The sequence below is a fragment of the Excalfactoria chinensis genome, chromosome Z (assembly GCF_039878825.1).
Source record: "Excalfactoria chinensis isolate bCotChi1 chromosome Z, bCotChi1.hap2, whole genome shotgun sequence".
Lineage (NCBI taxonomy): Eukaryota > Metazoa > Chordata > Aves > Galliformes > Phasianidae > Excalfactoria > Excalfactoria chinensis.
In genome coordinates, this window is record NC_092857.1 from 73,634,405 (window position 1) to 73,651,717 (window position 17,313).

The following is a 17,313-nucleotide window of genomic DNA, read 5'->3' on the forward strand; positions in this document are numbered from 1 at the left end:
ACTGTTCTACAGAGCAGCACAATGATAGTGACATATTTTGGATAGCAATCAGCTACTTACTTTAGCAGGGAGGTTGGATTCAAGGACCTTGTGAGGTCCCTTCCAACCCCTGCAGTTCTCTGATGAACATCTCCTTGTCCCCTTTACTGATCTGTGGGAGCACGTGCTGCCTGTCTCTTGAAGATAAAAGTTTCAGAAACTAAAATGAAACTTCAAAGCTGAAAGCCATATTCCAGTATTATGCCATTTAAAGCTATGAGAACTGGTACTGACAAACCATAATCAGTTATACGAAACACTTCTTACTACCTTAATTGGAACAAAAAATTAATTCCTGCACTTAAACTGTCAAAGTACAAACTTCTAGCACTACTTAGTCCAGACGAATTCAAGTTTAGTTTGGCAAGTTTAAGATTCAAACTGTTTAACACCTTGACAGATGCAGCAAACAAAGATGGAAAGATGGAAACACTCTCGATTTTCCAGATGTGTTACAGTAACAGCCAAACTGACTTTGAAAATATTTCAGGTAGGCCTCAGTAATGCAGTCCTAAAAAACAAAGCTTTTAGTGCTTAACTTAAGTATACTTAATATTTAAATATATAAATATGGCAATACCTTCATAGCATGGATTTCTTCTATTAATCTCTCAACTCGTTTTTGGTTCTTTAACTTCGATTCTTCTGAGCCCCTGTAAATGAAGTCTTTGTTAAAAAAAAACTCGAGTTTCATTCACTTTCTTTTTCCAGCATGGTGGTACTAAGTATCACACAATCGTAAGAATGAGCACAATCACATCCCCTTGTTAAATGACCGTTTGGTTGAAGAGTGGTTCAGTAGTACAGTGTTCTCCTCTTTTGAACAGAAAAAAAACCCCACACTGAAGATTTAGCAAAATAATAAAAAAGACAAACATTACTTGATTAGAAGAGAATGACTACAATTCCTACCACCAACACGTAGGAGAAACTCCTGTTTCAAATACAACTACGTCCTAAGACCTGAAACATTTAAATACAGATGCTCTCACTAGACCCATACAATTTGTTCAAAGAATTATATTACATTCAATTTACACTTGGAACACTGTAACAGACTTATCTTTTTTTATCTCCAGTGAGATAATGCAAGTCACTCTGGGACACTTATCTTCAAAAGTATAACCTTGAAAACTTTGCTTTCATAATATTAACCCTAATTATAAAAAAAAACCCAAAACAATAAAAAACAAGTATAATTTGTATAAATATGCATACTAAATAATATTATTTTGTTATACAATTTTGCAGAGAACTGCAGTGAGAAAATTATGGACAATTTATGATCAAGAGCAGAAGAGCCTAAAAGATCAAGTCTGATGGTTTTGGAAATGCTGTAAAAAAGTCCTTTGTGGTGATTAACTTCCAAACACTACCTCCTTTTTAAACATGTTAGCTCAACTGTACTTCATGAAACTACTCTTCTGTTAGTATTTTGAGTCTATCTAAAATAAAAATATGACTAACAGAATATATGTATCAGTGTGCCTTAAGCTTTCTGTGTAATGCATTTTTATCCCTTGTCCCTGTTATTAGGAAGATAATCCAGTTACCATCTCGTTTATTATAACACAAACAAGAGCACTGATGTTTAGAACTGACTTTTTCAATTTCAGTTTCCCGATGTGTCTGGTCAGTCTGCGAATGGTCAGGACTCTGGCTTTCTTCACATCTTTTCTCATCTTCACAACCTGTCAGAAAGAAGGAAGACAAGATGAAGGCTCATCTGTCTCGATGAACTTCCATGTAAAACACATTTGTTACATTAACTTACATTTCAGAAATCAACAAAAACCATTCCTCAAAACAGAGTGCATTCTGCTGCTAAACGAATTCCAGTTCAAAAGAAGTCAGATATCATTAAAAACTGGGCTGCTTTCACAAACATCTGAGGAAGAACAATCTGCAGTCTAAAAAGGCTTCTGAAGTCTAAACAGAAGACAAGACATTCCTAACTAGATATATTTTAATATTATTCTTACAGCCAGACTGAGCTACGGATATGAAAAAATTGCCTTCAGTTTGTTCATTTTTGTCCTGTTAAAATGGTACTTTTCCATTAGTGCATCTTATTTTCATTGTGAAACATTTTAAAAGATCTAAGGAAAGATTCTTAAACTCAACGCTAATTATTGTTAAAAAAATAACCAACCTTAGATACGCAAATTTTTGTATATATCTGATCTTTGTTAAAAACAAACACATACAGAGATATACAAATAGATATTCAAAATCACTATATAGATATTCAATGTGCTACGCTCAGTTTCAACCTCCAACTCTACTCAGTTCAACCTCCAACTCTACTCAGTTCTCTCCACCTCTCAGAATGTTTTTTAATACTAACGAAAACTTGACAGTGATGTTCTGGTCTAACTTCTCTCCCACAATAAGAGAAAAACAACTACAATTGTTAGTAAAAAGGTGGTAAAAAATTAGAAAAATTCCTTGGAATCCTTTGGTTTAAAATTCCATCATGGGAAACTGTACGAAAGAATGCTGTCTTCACAACAAAGCACATTTCAGAGAGATAGATTAATTAACTACTTACAGTACTGCTAATTTAACATTCAAATGTTATTTATTCAAATACATCAGTATTAAGATTTCTTATGTAAATTTACAAAATCTGAAATATTTGAACAAAAACATCATCGTTCCTGACAAAAAAGTCAAATTTATCTTAAGTTCATGCAGTGTTGGAAAGGTTCAAAAGAAGCTGGCACCTCTTTCTCAAGTAAGTTCTTGACCTCAAGCTTGAGACCAAATGTCATTATTTGTTTGAAAAAAATGACATAATTTGCATGCATCTTATTGTATTTGTAGCTATGTTACTTATATAAGTAAGCACTTACGCGTCATATTGTGCTTAGCAGTGATTCTACTGAAGGAAAAATCTGTTGAAACAATTTCTAGGAACAGGACCTTTAAATTGCAGGTCCCTGCTCTTGTCACACTAAAGGAAAAACAAAAAGCAGTGCTTCTGCTTAAAGTAGGAGGGGAATTGTTCTGTGGTAGTTACTTGAAATTGCACAGAGAGAAAAAGGTAAAATGTGTTGTTTGGTGACAGGTGTTGTTGTTTAGCCTTGAGAAGAGAAAACTCCAGTGGAGACATTACTGTAGCATTTCAATACCATAAGGGAAAAATACAAGGAAGATGAGGATGAGCCTTACTATCAGGGTGCGCAGTGAAAGGACAAGTGGTCATGGTTTTAAACTGTAAGAAGGAACACTTAGATTAGATGGTAGGAGGAAATCCCTTTAGCCAGTGAGTGGTGAGTCTGCCAAACGTATGCTAGATAGCTGCACTTCGTAAGTCACCACACACTGACAAATAAATGCTTGACATTTGTCATCTTAGGGTGTAAACATTTTTATTTTATTTTTTTACATTTGATATTGGGGGGTGCAGACAAAGGGATGTTTTCTGGTAGGTGTAGGCCCGTACGTGTTCCCAGGGATGGTTTGCACACGCCTGTGAATGCAAAGGAGGGCACAAGATGCAGTGCGTGCATGGGGGTGTGCAAAGCAGGCAGGGTGGCGCACGGGTGTGAGTGTGCACGTGGAAAGGGGAAGGCTGGGGTTACAGGTTGACCTCTGCTGAGGTGAGTGGGGGCTCACGGTGTTGTTTAGTGGTAGATTTGTTCACACTGAGTGCTACCAGGAAACTCGCACACCCTTTTTGTTCCAGCTGTGCCAGTGCTGAGATCCCTTGCTGCTGGGATGGGGTGTTGGAAGGATGGTGTGCGTGCCGAGCTCCCATCTCTCTTGCAGGAATCAAGTGTAGAGCAAAAGGGATGTTTGGGCCGGGTGACCTCAAGAAGGATGGCTGTTCGGGATGGTGGCAGCTGATGGAAACAGGTGTTCTGAGGACCGTTCAGCTTTTAACAGAAGTCAGGGGTTTTGGAACAAGAACGACTTGGTTCTCGAATGGCTTCAAAAGTGCACAATGAGTACACCTGTCCTGCCGTGCCATCTCTGTTTCTTTTTGTTAAAAGCATTTTCACGACCACATGTTGGGCCTGTTTGCTTGTAGAAGGAAGAATGTTAGGTGCAGTTCTCACCTGGAATGTCAGTGTAATTTGAATCATGAGTGTTAGCACAGTGAGGTGAAGGAGGGCCCCGGAAGCAAACTGCTGTGGGTGCAGCATCCAGCAGTGCAAGTGGCCAACAGCTGGAGACAGCAGCACCTTGAGCAGCACTTTTGAGGGAAATGCTCACTGTGAACGAAGGCCACGAAGAAGAGAGTAGCTTGTGGCTGTGTTCATGGGGTAAGGTTTTCCTTCCTGAGCTGGTATCTCTCAGGTGCTGTGTGAGTCTTCTGCAGTGTGCCTACAGCTGTGTGATGTGCTCTGCAGGAAGTGCTGATGTTGCAAGTGCAGCCTTGTCTTTCATGTCTCATGTCCAGTTACTTGTGTTGTTTGAAGCACCAACTTAGAGGCAGCCTTGATTTCTCCAGCCCCAAGCTTTGTGCCACGAGAGCTCTCCTGCTTCTCGCTGTGATGTGAGACTGAATGGAAGGCCCTGCAGAAGTCTGCGTAAGTTGCTGTTCCTTTCCCCAGCTGTGCTGGGAAAAGCAGGGAATGGGACTGGGGGACATCCTGGTGGTGGGTTCCTGCCTCAGCAGAACTGAATGGCTATTCTGATCCACGTATTTTAACCTGAGTGGATCTGACACTAACAACAGAAGCGAGGGGAAAAAAAAGCAAGTGCCACAATTCGTGGTGCAAGGTGTCCTCAGATCTGCTGCTAATAAGGCTTCCTTTTTGACGGGGAGAGGATTAACAAGGTTATTTTAATGAAAATGATGATGATTCTATGATTCTATGAAAATAGTTCACAATGTGTTTCCTTTTCATTCATCTTTCATACTACCTCTCAAAAAACTGTGGATTCTCAAGTAGTATTTCTTGTTAAAGAGCATACACGTGCACCCTGCGCTTTTGTCTACGCAAAGTATCTTCTCATCATCTCTGTCCATGTTTCTTTTAGACCCTGAAGTGAAGCAGAGTCGAACACAGACTTGAGTGAATATTCATTCAGGAGCAGGGACACGTAATGCTCATCTTAGGTGTTTGGCTGACAAGAAGAGCAGAGAGGTAATTTTCATAGGGTCGTGTGCCCACTTTATTTTATTTTTCATTCATGACCGTAGATGCACAGAGGCGTTACCCAGACAAAGTGAGCATTAGTCGGCTGGACTTGCTAGAAATGACCTAGGCAATGAAAATGGGTTTGAAGCATCCCTAAGAGCCCTGCAAAAGAATGCTGAGAGTGAATATGGCACCCTCCTTTGGAAGCGTCAGGTGTCTGTCAGCTCTTCAGCTGTGCCCAAACACCTCCCAATGTGCTGCCACACCAGGACGTAATTCCAACCCCACACTGAGTTCTGCAATGTTGTGGTGCCATGTTGGAATCAGATGTGACCCCGTGGTCTTGCCTCCCCCCCTTGTGGGGGGTCATGGTGGACCAGGCTGGTGGCTGTTGGTGATGTCATAAGCGGCAGGCATGAGGGGAGGGGCGGTGCGTTCCGTGTTCCTTTGTGGGCGAGTAGGAGTTCGGAGTGGTTGGTTTTCTTGTTGTTCTTGTGCGTTTAGTGCCTTTGTTTGAGTACCATCGTGCGCAGCATCCTGTAGGTAAGCTGAGCCGGCGTGGGATGGACGGGTGGGCAGCGAGGTGTTGAGAAGTGCTGGCTGTCAGCGCTCAAAGCACCATATTGCTTACTCTTGACCGTCAGACATAATCTTCCCCTGGTACACACATTCCAAAGGGGGTGTCCATAAAGGTGGCACCTGTCCCATGCTTCTTCCGTTGTCTTCTTTGCTCAATTATGGAAGCAGAGTAAGGTTGCTGGGTGGACAGGCATCACGTAGCCTGAGACTCAGCATGTCTTGCAGCAAGTGGATGGGACGATTGTGCTGTGTGCGTTATGCCATGGCTGTCTTATTCCTGCTCACTGACCTGCTCTTTCTCTCTCCTCTGCCCACCCTCCGCCCACTGCCTTGGTGCAGCTTTTGCTCTCATAAGATCTGAGCAGAGTGACCAGGAACTGCTGCAGGTAGCCTGAGGTGATCTCGTTGCCAGGTACGTGCCATGTTTTGTCCCACCACGTCGTTTTGCATGCCGTGGGTTTCTTCACTGCCCTCCAGCTCAGCCCTCAGAAGGGTGCTGTCTAATGCCCTGCTATCGCACTGTCAGAGTGCTCTGGGTGATTGCATCTGCTGCTCTGTGCCAGAGTCCCCATCTGCTGGCAGAGGGATAGCAACTTGGTACAATGCTGCCTAATAGGCTGTCACGTTTGAATTTACTGAAGCAAGGGGTAGTTTCTTGAACACTTGACTATTCCGCAGAGTATGCAAGGGTAGTTCTGAAGAAGTCCCTCCATACTGTGCTGGGTGAATAGAGAAAACAGACGTGTGTTTCTGCTCTGTTCCAGCTTGTCACACCTGCTGGGATGGGCAACGCTTGCAGCGAGATCAGATGTGAGCCCGAGGTGGCGGGCACGGAGGTACAGTATGAAGCTCTGGCTTGTCTTTGTTCTCTGTGTTGAGCCAGCAGAGGGAGCCGCAGATGTGCTCTCCTGCAGGAAAGAATGGGCCAAAAAGGGCCTGGCCACCTGTCTGCGCCAGTGCCATCGCTGATGAGTCTGGGTAGAGAGAGATGCATCTTGGCATGGCCTGGCACTGCACGCCAGGAAGAGAAACAACTGTGATGAGAAGTGCAGCTCCTTCTGAAGTGCTCCTGATCAGGACGGAGCGCATTTCCTGCAGCTTTCTCTGCAGATGTGCTCCTCACCTTGAAATCCTCCTGGTTTGTCCTCAGCTCCTGACCACGGCCTGTGCTCTGTTTTGCAGGCTGATAACATGTGGAAGCCGCAGCTGGTGCGTGCGGAGTCATCTTTCAACGTGCCAGCGATTGCGGCAGCCCATGTTATTAAGCGTTACGTCGCCCAGGGGCCGGATGAAGTCTCCCTGGAGGTAAGCAGTTACAGGCGTTCCTTGTTGTCATGCGCGGGAGAGTAGTCTAGGGTGTGAACGGCTCAGGAATATTCACAGACACCTTCAGAATGTCTCGTGAGGTGAAGCTTCGAAGGGTCGGTTCCAGCTTAGACTTGCGCTGGGTCAGGAGGAGTTCAGCCATCTCTCCAGTATGGTTGGATTGGGCATTTGAACCTTGTAATCAAGCAGATCCTGCCCAGTATGGGAGCCTGGTCTCTGAGCAACAGCAGACGGGTGTGTGAAGTGTGCAGATGTGTTCAGGAAGCCCTGCTAACCGATGCCCGTGGTTAAAGTGGAGCTCTTCCATAGCCTTTGGCAGAGAGCCTGCTGATTTTGAGACCTGTTTCCTACTGCACAGCTGTACTGTGTATGTTGTGTGACCCTTGTACCTCCAAGTTCAGTTTTAGAAGGGAAAATGCCTTGGGGCTGCATTGGTGCAATTGCTGTCTAGCTTTAGGATATTCTGTGGCGCAGAAGAAGGCAGTTATTTGAGCTGTGCTTTCCTGCCAGCTGTGCTGAAGCTGGGATTGACGTTTCAATCTCTTGCAGGTGGGAGACTTGGTGTGCATTATTGATATGCCACCAAAGGAGCTGAGCCCCCGGTGGAGAGGCAAGCTTGGCTTTCAGGTAGGCACAGGCTTTCGACTAGAGAGCCCAACTTCAGTAGAGTCAGGAATATCAGCTTGGAGCTGCTCTGCCTGCACAGGATGGCTTCCGGATGCAAACGGTTGCCCTGTGTCGCTGTCAGGGGACATTCCCTTTGGCTCTGGGCTCAGGCTAATGCCCTCCTCTCTTTTTGTTCTTGTTACAGGTTGGGTTTTTCCCTGGTGAGTGCGTGGAGCTCATCAGTGGAAAAGTTCCCGAGTCCCTCATCAATTCATTGCCAAAGCCAGGTACACATGTTACATTTGACAATGCGGGTTAGTAAAATGGGGTCAGAGCATGGCTTTCAGGGGGTTCGTTAATGCCCGCGTTGAGCAAGCTTAGCAACAGGACTGCATTAAGGTCCATGGGAACACGCAGAGATCTGTCCCAATCCCACTGTGTTTATTGTTGGGCTTGGGGAAGTCACAGAATCCTCCTGGAATGGCTTGGGATTGGCAGGGGCCTAAAGGATCATCCTCAGGCTCCATGGCCTCTGCCTCAGTCTGGGTCGGCAGCCGACGCATTTAGCAGGAGTCAAGAGCAGGCTGTCCGGGGCCCCTTCTGACCTGGCCTTGGGCACGTGCAGGGACGGGGAAAATCCGTTCTTGCGTGTCCTGGTTGGGAATGTTCTTCCCGATGTTCCGTGCTCGGTTGAAGGCGTTAAGCTCAGCCTCGTCCAACCGAGCCAAGCCTGAAATGAACTGGTTTCTTTGTTTTGTTTCTTTGCAGTGCCGAAGAAACGGGGCAAGCTCAGCACCTTCCTTCGCTCGGTGGTGAAGGCCCGCCCCAGGAGATCGGAGCAGCCGGAGCCGGCGAAGGAAGGGGTATTTGGGTGTGACCTGGGGGAGCACCTTCTCCGCTCTGGCCGTGATGGTAAGGAACAGCCCATTGCTGAGATCTCCCTCCGCTGGGCATCTAAAGATAAAAGGGAGATCATATCCAACAATTGTTTCAGTCTGAAAACGTAGGAAGCCTTCTGGCCAAACAGAGCATCCTGCATCCTTTTCCTAGCTCTTCTGGTCGTGAGATTGGATTCCTCCATTCCCCAGGGAGCTGTGATGGGACTTGCAGTGTCTGTGATTTTGCCAGAATTACTTTCTCCAGGCTGTTGATAGGTGGTGGCATTTCTGGAAAGCCAAGAACACGTCTCTGTGCAGTTTCCTCACAGCTGTCTCTGCCAGCTTTCTCCTCTAAGGAGGAAGCAAGCGGTAGCCCGGCTGGGCTTACTGGGTGGGATGTGAGAAGAGCAGGGCCTGACCCAGGACTTGAGTCAGAAGCTGAGCTAACCGCTGGCTCTTGTTCTGTAGTCCCCCAGGTCCTGCAGAGCTGCGCTGAGTTCATTGAGCAGCATGGCGTGGTGCAGGGGATCTACCGCCTGTCTGGCGTGGCGTCCAGGATCCAGCGACTACGGTAAGAGTGCTGCGACTGACACAGCTGTCAGCAGGGGCACGTGCCATGCTGCGGGCGTTCAGAGGAACCCCTTCCTTTTCTTGACTTTATTTGGCGTGGATTTGGACTTGGTTTCCTCTTTCTCAAAGCCCTCTGCTCAATCCTGTGTCCTTCTCTGCAGCCATGAATTCGAGTCGGAGCAGGTTCCCGAGCTCAGCGTCCGAGACATTCACAGCGTGAGCTCCCTGTGCAAGATGTACTTCAGGGAGCTCCCAAACCCTCTGCTGACCGAGCAGCTGTATGCCAAGTTCTCGGTAAGCTCAGGGCAATGTCTTGGAAATGACACGTACCTCTTCCCTGGGCGTCCTGGCTGATGGTTGCAGCAGTGTCCCAGCTCCAAGGTCTTATTTCTGTTAGCCCCATGAGGCATGTCTTTGCCACCTCCTGCCTCTGGATGATGCCACTTCTGGTGGTGCCAGGAGGTGCTTACTTAAACCATTCATGACACTTGCGAGAATTCCCTTCCCTTTTCTATTCCCTTCTGGTGTCTGAATCCCTTCCTGCCTTTTTCCAGGACGCTGTTTGCTCAGCTACAGAGGAGGAGCGGCTCCTCAGCATGCAAGATGCCATCCAGCAGCTGCCCGCTCCTCACTACAGGTCAGTGCTGCGCTCGGTCTGCTGAGCTCAGCCCTGCTGCCTTTCAGAGGGTGATGATGAGATTCCAGATGTTGCCTCATGCTGGCAGCATCATGCCTGTGCACGCTGAAGCGGCTGAAGGCTGCGTCGGGTCGGTTGACTGGGTCAGTTCCTTGTCACGGGGGCACGGTTGGTGCAGCCGATGGCTGCGGCTGTGCTGTGCTGGGGCTTGGTGCTGCAGCGTGGTGGCACTTAGTTAAGTTTTACCTACTTCCTATTCGGGGACGGTAGCAATGACAACAACCAGCATGAAGTGAGGTTTGTTTTGTGCACTGCAGCACAGCTTGCTTTTTGGTGCTGAACATCTGCCCCTCTTGTTTTCCAGGACGCTGGAATACCTGATGAGACACTTGGCGTCTCTGGCTGGGAACTGCTCCGTGACCAACATGCATGCTCAGAACTTAGCGATAGTGTGGGCTCCAAACCTCTTAAGGTAAACTTCTTTTTCCGTTTCAACATGATGCTTACTTCTGCTCTCCCCAGCCCCCAAGGCACAATTTCCAGATGACAGTTTCTAGTCACTTGTTTAGCTGGGACTGCTGTGTCCCTGCTTATCCAGGAGAATTTCGTCAGTGGCATCGCTGACTGCCCACTGCGGAAGTCTCCAGAGCCCAACTTGTCAGTTTTTGGCTACAGAAATTCAGACTTGGGGAAATGATCTTGGGGAAATGACTTGTAAGATCTGCCTTTTCTTCAGATCCCCGCAGAGCCAGTCTGCCTGCACCAGCGGAGAAGCTGCATGCACGGAGCTGCAGACACAGTCAGCTGTGGTGGAGTTCCTGATCAGCCACACAGACAGCCTCTTCCACTCCAAATCCACACCAGCCATGGAAGAGGGAGCAGGTGAGCGTCTTCCTCCATTAGCTTGATCTTCATCTGACACCTTGATCCAATCCAGGCCTTCTCCAAGACCTTTGAAAATGCTTTGGCTGTCGAGGAGACAGCAGGCTTCTGGGTTTAGATTAGAATATGGTGCCCCGTTCCTGGATCCCGAGTGTCCAAACCCATAACTTACATGGAGAAAACCATCACAGCTGTTAAGATGTTTTGCAAGCAGGTGAAGCTTGATTGAAATGTGGCAACAAAGCTTTCTGAGTTCCCTGCCCCTTAGTTTTTCTAGGGTTTTTGTTTGCCTGTTTCGATACAGTGAGCGGCTCTTAATTGTGGCTGTGTCCTTTGCCACGAGAACACCTCTGAGCACACAGTTATTTTGAGCTCCTCTTCTTCCAGTGGGTCGGATAAGCAAGTCTGAAAGAAATGCAGAACTGGGATGGCTGTGCTGCTGCTTTCTGATCCTCCCTCTTACCTGTGGTTTTCCCTTGCAGGGCACAGTTCTATGGCTGCGCCCAAGTCTGTGTGGGTGCATCCTCCATCCACAAAGCTGCTCACGGTGCAGGAGGCACAGGCTCAGCGGAGAGGCCAGAGCAGCTCTCCCGCTGTGACACAGTACAGCGATATAGAGATAGAAGTGGAGGAAGGCCCCGCAGCTGTGCCGGGGAACTTCCACACGGTGATTGATTTTCCACCTGAAAGGTAAAGAGGACTTCCCTTTCCAGCCCCTATCATCTTTGGTCGGGTGGGTTTTATTGGTTTATTTTTATCCATTATGTCTGCAAGGACTCAACTAACATACAGTTGCCCAACAGGCTCAGTGGAGCCACACAAGGGTGCCTTTCCTTCCTGGTTGGGCAGGCAGTCACAAGATGCAGAAAGCCACGCTGGCGTCTATCCTGGCCTGTGCTGGCTGTACCTGGAAATATTAGTGTTTTCCAGATTTCAGGGCCACGTGCCTGAAACCAACTGCACCTCTCCTGTAAGCAGAGCTGTTGGTTGGACTTGCTGGCATTAGAAATTAAAGATGGCAGTGAGCTGAGGCCAAGGAGGTATTAGCATTAAGAGTCAGAAATGCTTTTGAGCTTCCCTTATGGCTGCACGGTTCCTCAGAAAGCAGTTACGCCTGCCAGCTCCTGTCCTGTCCGGCTGTGGAGCCTTTGCTCACATGCTCCGCATCTTGCTTGATATCGTTGAGAGGAATCTAGCCAGCAGGACTTGAGGGCTGAGCTGTAGGAATGGAAGCCTCCTCTGCTGTTTGAAACAGAGCGTGTTTCTAAGCTGTGTTTCAGCAGAAAGCAGGCAGTACCAGGAACAGGCAACTGTTGGAAGCGCTCAGTGCAGCTCTTCCCTCACCCTGCACCGTGACTGACAGCATGCTCTGTTTTCTCTCTCCAGAACAAGTTCTCCCAGCAAAAGGAGGGAATCACCAGCTGGCAGTTGGTGTTCTTGCTTTTGCCTGGGCAAACCATCGCCTGTGGCTGAACACCAACTGCAGCACAGTGCCAGGGAGCCCTCAGAAACAGAAGTCATGGTCCTGGCAGGTAAGGGTACAAATCCAGCTTTCAAAACACTGCTTGTCAGCAGCACAGGTAGGATTCATGCTTTCAGTGGGCTTGCACCTCCTTCTGGCATTCAAGCCCGTGCCTGACATCTTTGGTTCACCCCTGTCTTTCCCAAACGAGTCTCTTGTCAACACAAGGGCTGGACCTGCACGAGGATCACTTTCAAGACAGTGACACTGTTGCTAGAAGCCTATTTGCTTCTGCCCACCACCACTACATAGCCAAATGTCAAGAACCTCTTTCATGATTCATCTTGCGAATGTTTGACAGTAACACCTGTCTACACCTTCCTAGGTGAACTGAGCCCCTGTCAACCCCGAGGACCCAGGGCAAGTGACGATGGAGCATCATGTGCTTCCATCAATGGACAGCTGTTAAGAAGCACAAGTCACTGCAGTTCGGAAGACAGCCTTCTACAAGACAGGAACGACAGAGAAAAGGAGGTCATCATTGTTCAAGCCCTGATTCATCCCATCCCTACTGAAGCTGCTGACCTGAGCCTGCAAGACACCACAGGCACCAGCCTGGATTGGGACCCAGTGCAGGGGTCCCAGGACAGCACAATCCCAGCACAGCCCGAGTGCCCTGACAGCAGCACCACCATGCAGGCTCAGGTCAGTATCCGTGAGGAGAAGCCGAGCCTCCTGGAGGTGGGCGTGGATTCAGACCACCAGTGCCAGGGTCCAAGTGCCAGGCTCACCAGCCAGGACTGTGGCCCAGTGCCTTTGCAACACAGCCCAGACCAAGCACAGCCTGAGTGCCCCAAAAGCAACACCTCCAAGCAGGACCAGGTCAGCGTTACTGAGGAGCAGCCGAGCCTCTTGGAGGGGGGTGTAGAATCGGGCCACCAGTCCCAGGCTCCAGGGAACAGCACAAGCTCTGAGCCACTCTCGTGATGACAGGAGAGGACGAGTCCCATCCTTCCTCCATACCTCACACCCCCTCCTTTCTCCTATTGAATAAAGGCATGCTCATGCTCAATCAATGCCTTGACTGCATTCCGAGTCCTCATTCGCAGAGATTGGGATGAGTGCAAGAAACAGCAAGGCAGCTCAGCTTGCAGCGCTCTGGCTGTGGGGTGCGTGCAGCAGAGCTCTGCGTGTGTTCCCATTTTGCCTGGCTTTGGGAGTCCTGCAGCAGGAGCTCTGCTACCGTTTTGTAAGGGAGCAAATAATTTCTAGCATCCTGGATGCTGCTCATGACAACCCCAAGCTTCCTGGCTGCGGCTTTGTGATGCTTTTCAGGGCCTTCTGATGCTCTTGGACGCCATGGCTGCTCCCTAACACCTCTGTCCTCCTGCCATGTCCATTCCTGGCTCCCACCTCTGAGCTGGCTCTGCAGATCATCTCCAGCCCTGCCATCATGGCGCTGCGGCAGGAGGAGCTCACCCTGACCAATGCCAGGCAGTGCTGCCTGCTTCTCTCACTCTCTAGACCAAGTGTAACTACACTGTTGTGGAGACAAATGCTTTCTGTCACATCCTCCATCCCTGCAGACATTTACCTGTAGGCAGCTCTTTCAGAAGAAGAATCAAGCAGCAGAACCTTTTGATCAGCTTCCTCACATGAATGCTACAAAAACAGAAACAACCCACAAGCTCTGGGTCTGCGGGTCTGCACAGGCATGCACTGACTGCGCTTGATGGTACCCCCATCCTTGCTTTCCTTCCCTGCTTCTTGTCTGATGCACTGCCATCTTGTCAAGGAAGACAAGATGAAGGCTCATCTGTCTCGATGAACTTCCATGTAAAACACATTTGTTACATTAACTTACATTTCAGAAATCAACAAAAACCATTCCTCAAAACAGAGTGCATTCTGCTGCTAAACGAATTCCAGTTGAAATATCCAGATATCATTAAAAACTGGGCTGCTTTCACAAACATCTGAGGAAGAACAATCAGCAGTCTAAAAAGGCTTCTGAAGTCTAAACAGCAGACAAGACATTCCTAACTAGATATATTTTAATATTATTCTTACAGCCAGACTGAGCTACGGATATGAAAAAATTGCCTTCAGTTTGTTCATTTTTGTCCTGTTAAAATGGTACTTTTCCATTAGTGCATCTTATTTTCTTTGTGAAACATTTTAAAAGATCAAAGGAAAGATTCTTAAACTCAACGCTAACTATTGTTAAAAAAATAACCAACCTTAGATACGCAAATTTTTGTATATATCTGATCTTTGTTAAAAACAAACACATACAGAGATATACAAATAGATATTCAAAATCACTATATAGATATTCAATGTGCTACGCTCAGTTTCAACCTCCAACTCTACTCAGTTCAACCTCCAACTCTACTCAGTTCTCTCCACCTCTCAGAATGTTTTTTAATACTAACGAAAACTTGACAGTGATGTTCTGGTCTAACTTCTCTCCCACAATAAGAGGAAAACAACTACAATTGTTAGTAAAAAGGTGGTAAAAATAGAAAAATTCCTTGGAATCCTTTGGTTTAAAATTCCATCATGGGAAACTGTAGGAAAGAATGCTGCCTTCACAACAAAGCACATTTCAGAGAGATAGATTAATTAACTACTTACAGTACTGCTAATTTAACATTCAAATGTTATTTATTCAAATACATCAGTATTAAGATTTCTTATGTAAATTTACAAAATCTGAAATATTTGAACAAAAACATCATCGTTCCTGACAAAAAAGTCAAATTTATCTTAAGTTCATGCAGTGTGGGTAAGGTTCAAAAGAAGCTGGCACCTCTTTCTCAAGTAAGTTCTTGACCTCAAGCTTGAGACCAAATGTCATTATTTGTTTGAAAAAAATGACATAATTTGCATGCATCTTATTGTATTTGTAGCTATGTTACTTATATAAGTAAGCACTTACGCGTCATATTGTGCTTATCAGTGATTCTACTGAAGGAAAGATCTGTTGAAACAATTTCTAGGAACAGGACCTTTAAATTGCAGGTCCCTGCTCTTGTCACACTAAAGGAAAAACAAAAAGCAGTGCTTCTGCTAAAAGTAGGAGGGGAATTGTTCTGTGGTAGTTACTTGAAATTGCACAGAGAGAAAAAGGTAAAATGTGTTGTTTGGTGACAGGTGTTGTTGTTTAACCTTGAGAAGAGAAAGCTCCAGTGGAGACATTACTGTAGCATTTCAATACCATAAGGGAAAAATACAAGGAAGATGAGGATGAGGGTGCGCAGTGAAAGGGCAAGTGGTCATGGTTTTAAACTGTAAGAAGGAACACTTAGATTAGATGGTAGGAGGAAATCCCTTTAGCCAGTGAGTGGTGTGTCTGCCAAACGTATGCTAGATAGCTGCACTTTGTAAGTCACCACACAATGACAAATAAATGCTTGACATTTGTCATCTTAGGGTGTAAACATTTTTATTTTATTTTTTTACATTTGATATTGAGGGGTGCACACAAAGGGATGTTTTCTGGTAGGTGTAGGCCCGTACGTGTTCCCAGGGATGGTTTGCACACGCCTGTGAATGCAAAGGAGGGCACAAGATGCAGTGCGTGCATGGGGGTGTGCAAAGCAGGCAGGGTGGCGCACGGGTGTGAGTGTGCACGTGGAAAGGGGAAGGCTGGGGTTACAGGTTGACCTCTGCTGAGGTGAGTGGGGGCTCACGGTGTTGGCTTAGTGGTAGATTTGTTCACACTGAGTGCTAACAGGAAACTTGCACACCCTTTTTGTTCCGGCTGTGCCAGTGCTGAGATCCCTTGCTGCTGGGATGGGGTGTTGGAAGGATGGTGTGCGTGCCGAGCTCCCATCTCTCTTGCAGGAATCAAGTGTAGAGCAAAAGGGATGCTTGGGCCGGGTGACCTCAAGAAGGATGGCTGTTTGGGATGGTGGCAGCTGATGGAAACAGGTGTTCTGAGGACCGTTCAGCTTTTAACAGAAGTCAGGGGTTTTGCAGCAAGAATGACTTGGTTCCTGAATGGCTTCAAAAGTGCACACTAAGTACATCTGTCCTGCCGTGCCATCTCTGTTTCTTTTTGTTAAAAGCATTTTCACGACCACATGTTGGGCCTGTTTGCTTGTAGAAGGAAGAATGTTAGGTGCAGTTCTCACCTGGAATGTCAGTGTAATTTGAATCATGAGTGTTAGCACAGTGAGGTGAAGGAGGGCCCCGGAAGCAAACTGCTGTGGGTGCAGCATCCAGCAGTGCAAGTGGCCAACAGCTGGAGACAGCAGCACCTTGAGCAGCACTCTTGAGGGAAATGCTCACTGTGAACGAAGGCCACGAAGAAGAGAGTAGCTTGTGGCTGTGTTCATGGGGTAAGGTTTTCCTTCCTGAGCTGGTATCTCTCAGGTGCTGTGTGAGTCTTCTGCAGTGTGCCTACAGCTGTGTGATGTGCTCTGCAGGAAGTGCTGATGTTGCAAGTGCAGCCTTGTCTTTCATGTCTCATGTCCAGTTACTTGTGTTGTTTGAAGCACCATCTTAGAGGCAGCCTTGATTTCTCCAGCCCCGAGCTTTGTGCCACGAGAGCTCTCCTGCTTCTCGCTGTGATGTGAGACTGAATGGAAGGCCCTGCAGAAGTCTGCGTAAGTTGCTGTTCCTTTCCCCAGCTGTGCTGGGAAAAGCAGGGAATGGGACTGGGGGACATCCTGGTGGTGGGTTCCTGCCTCAGCAGAACTGAATGACTATTCTGATCCACATATTTTAACCTGAGTGGATCTGACACTAACAACAGAAGCGAGGGAAAAAAAAAGCAAGTGCCACAATTCGTGGTGCAAGGTGTCCTCAGATCTGCTGCTAATAAGGCTTCCTTTTTGATGGGGAGAGGATTAACAAGGTTATTTTAATGAAAATGATGATGATTCTATGATTCTATGAAAATAGTTCACAATGTGTTTCCTTTTCATTCATCTTTCATACTACCTCTCAAAAAACTGCGGATTCTCAAGTAGTATTTCTTGTTAAAGAGAATACACGTGCACCCTGCGCTTTTGTCTACGCAAAGTATCTTCTCATCATCTCTGTCCATGTTTCTTTTAGACCCTGAAGTGGAGCAGAGTCGAACACAGACTTGAGTGAATCTTCATTCAGGAGCAGGGACACGTAATGCTCATCTTAGGTGTTTGGCTGACAAGAAGAGCAGAGAGGTAATTTTCATAGGGTCGTGTGCCCACTTTATTTTATTTTTCATTCATGACCGTAGATGCACAGAGG

At 46.8% G+C, this 17,313-nt stretch overlaps 1 protein-coding gene across 1 annotated transcript in view; it reads right to left on the reverse strand.

Moving 5' to 3' along the window:
* Positions 1 to 17,313, reverse strand: part of SRFBP1 (serum response factor binding protein 1) — an 86,294-nt gene that overhangs the window by 31,229 nt on the left and 37,752 nt on the right. The window contains exons 2-3 of the mRNA XM_072360346.1: positions 1,642 to 1,730; positions 620 to 692 (exon numbers count right to left, since the gene is read on the reverse strand). Coding sequence (XP_072216447.1) covers positions 620 to 692; positions 1,642 to 1,730 — 162 coding nt within the window. The remainder of the gene's footprint in view (positions 1 to 619; positions 693 to 1,641; positions 1,731 to 17,313) is intronic.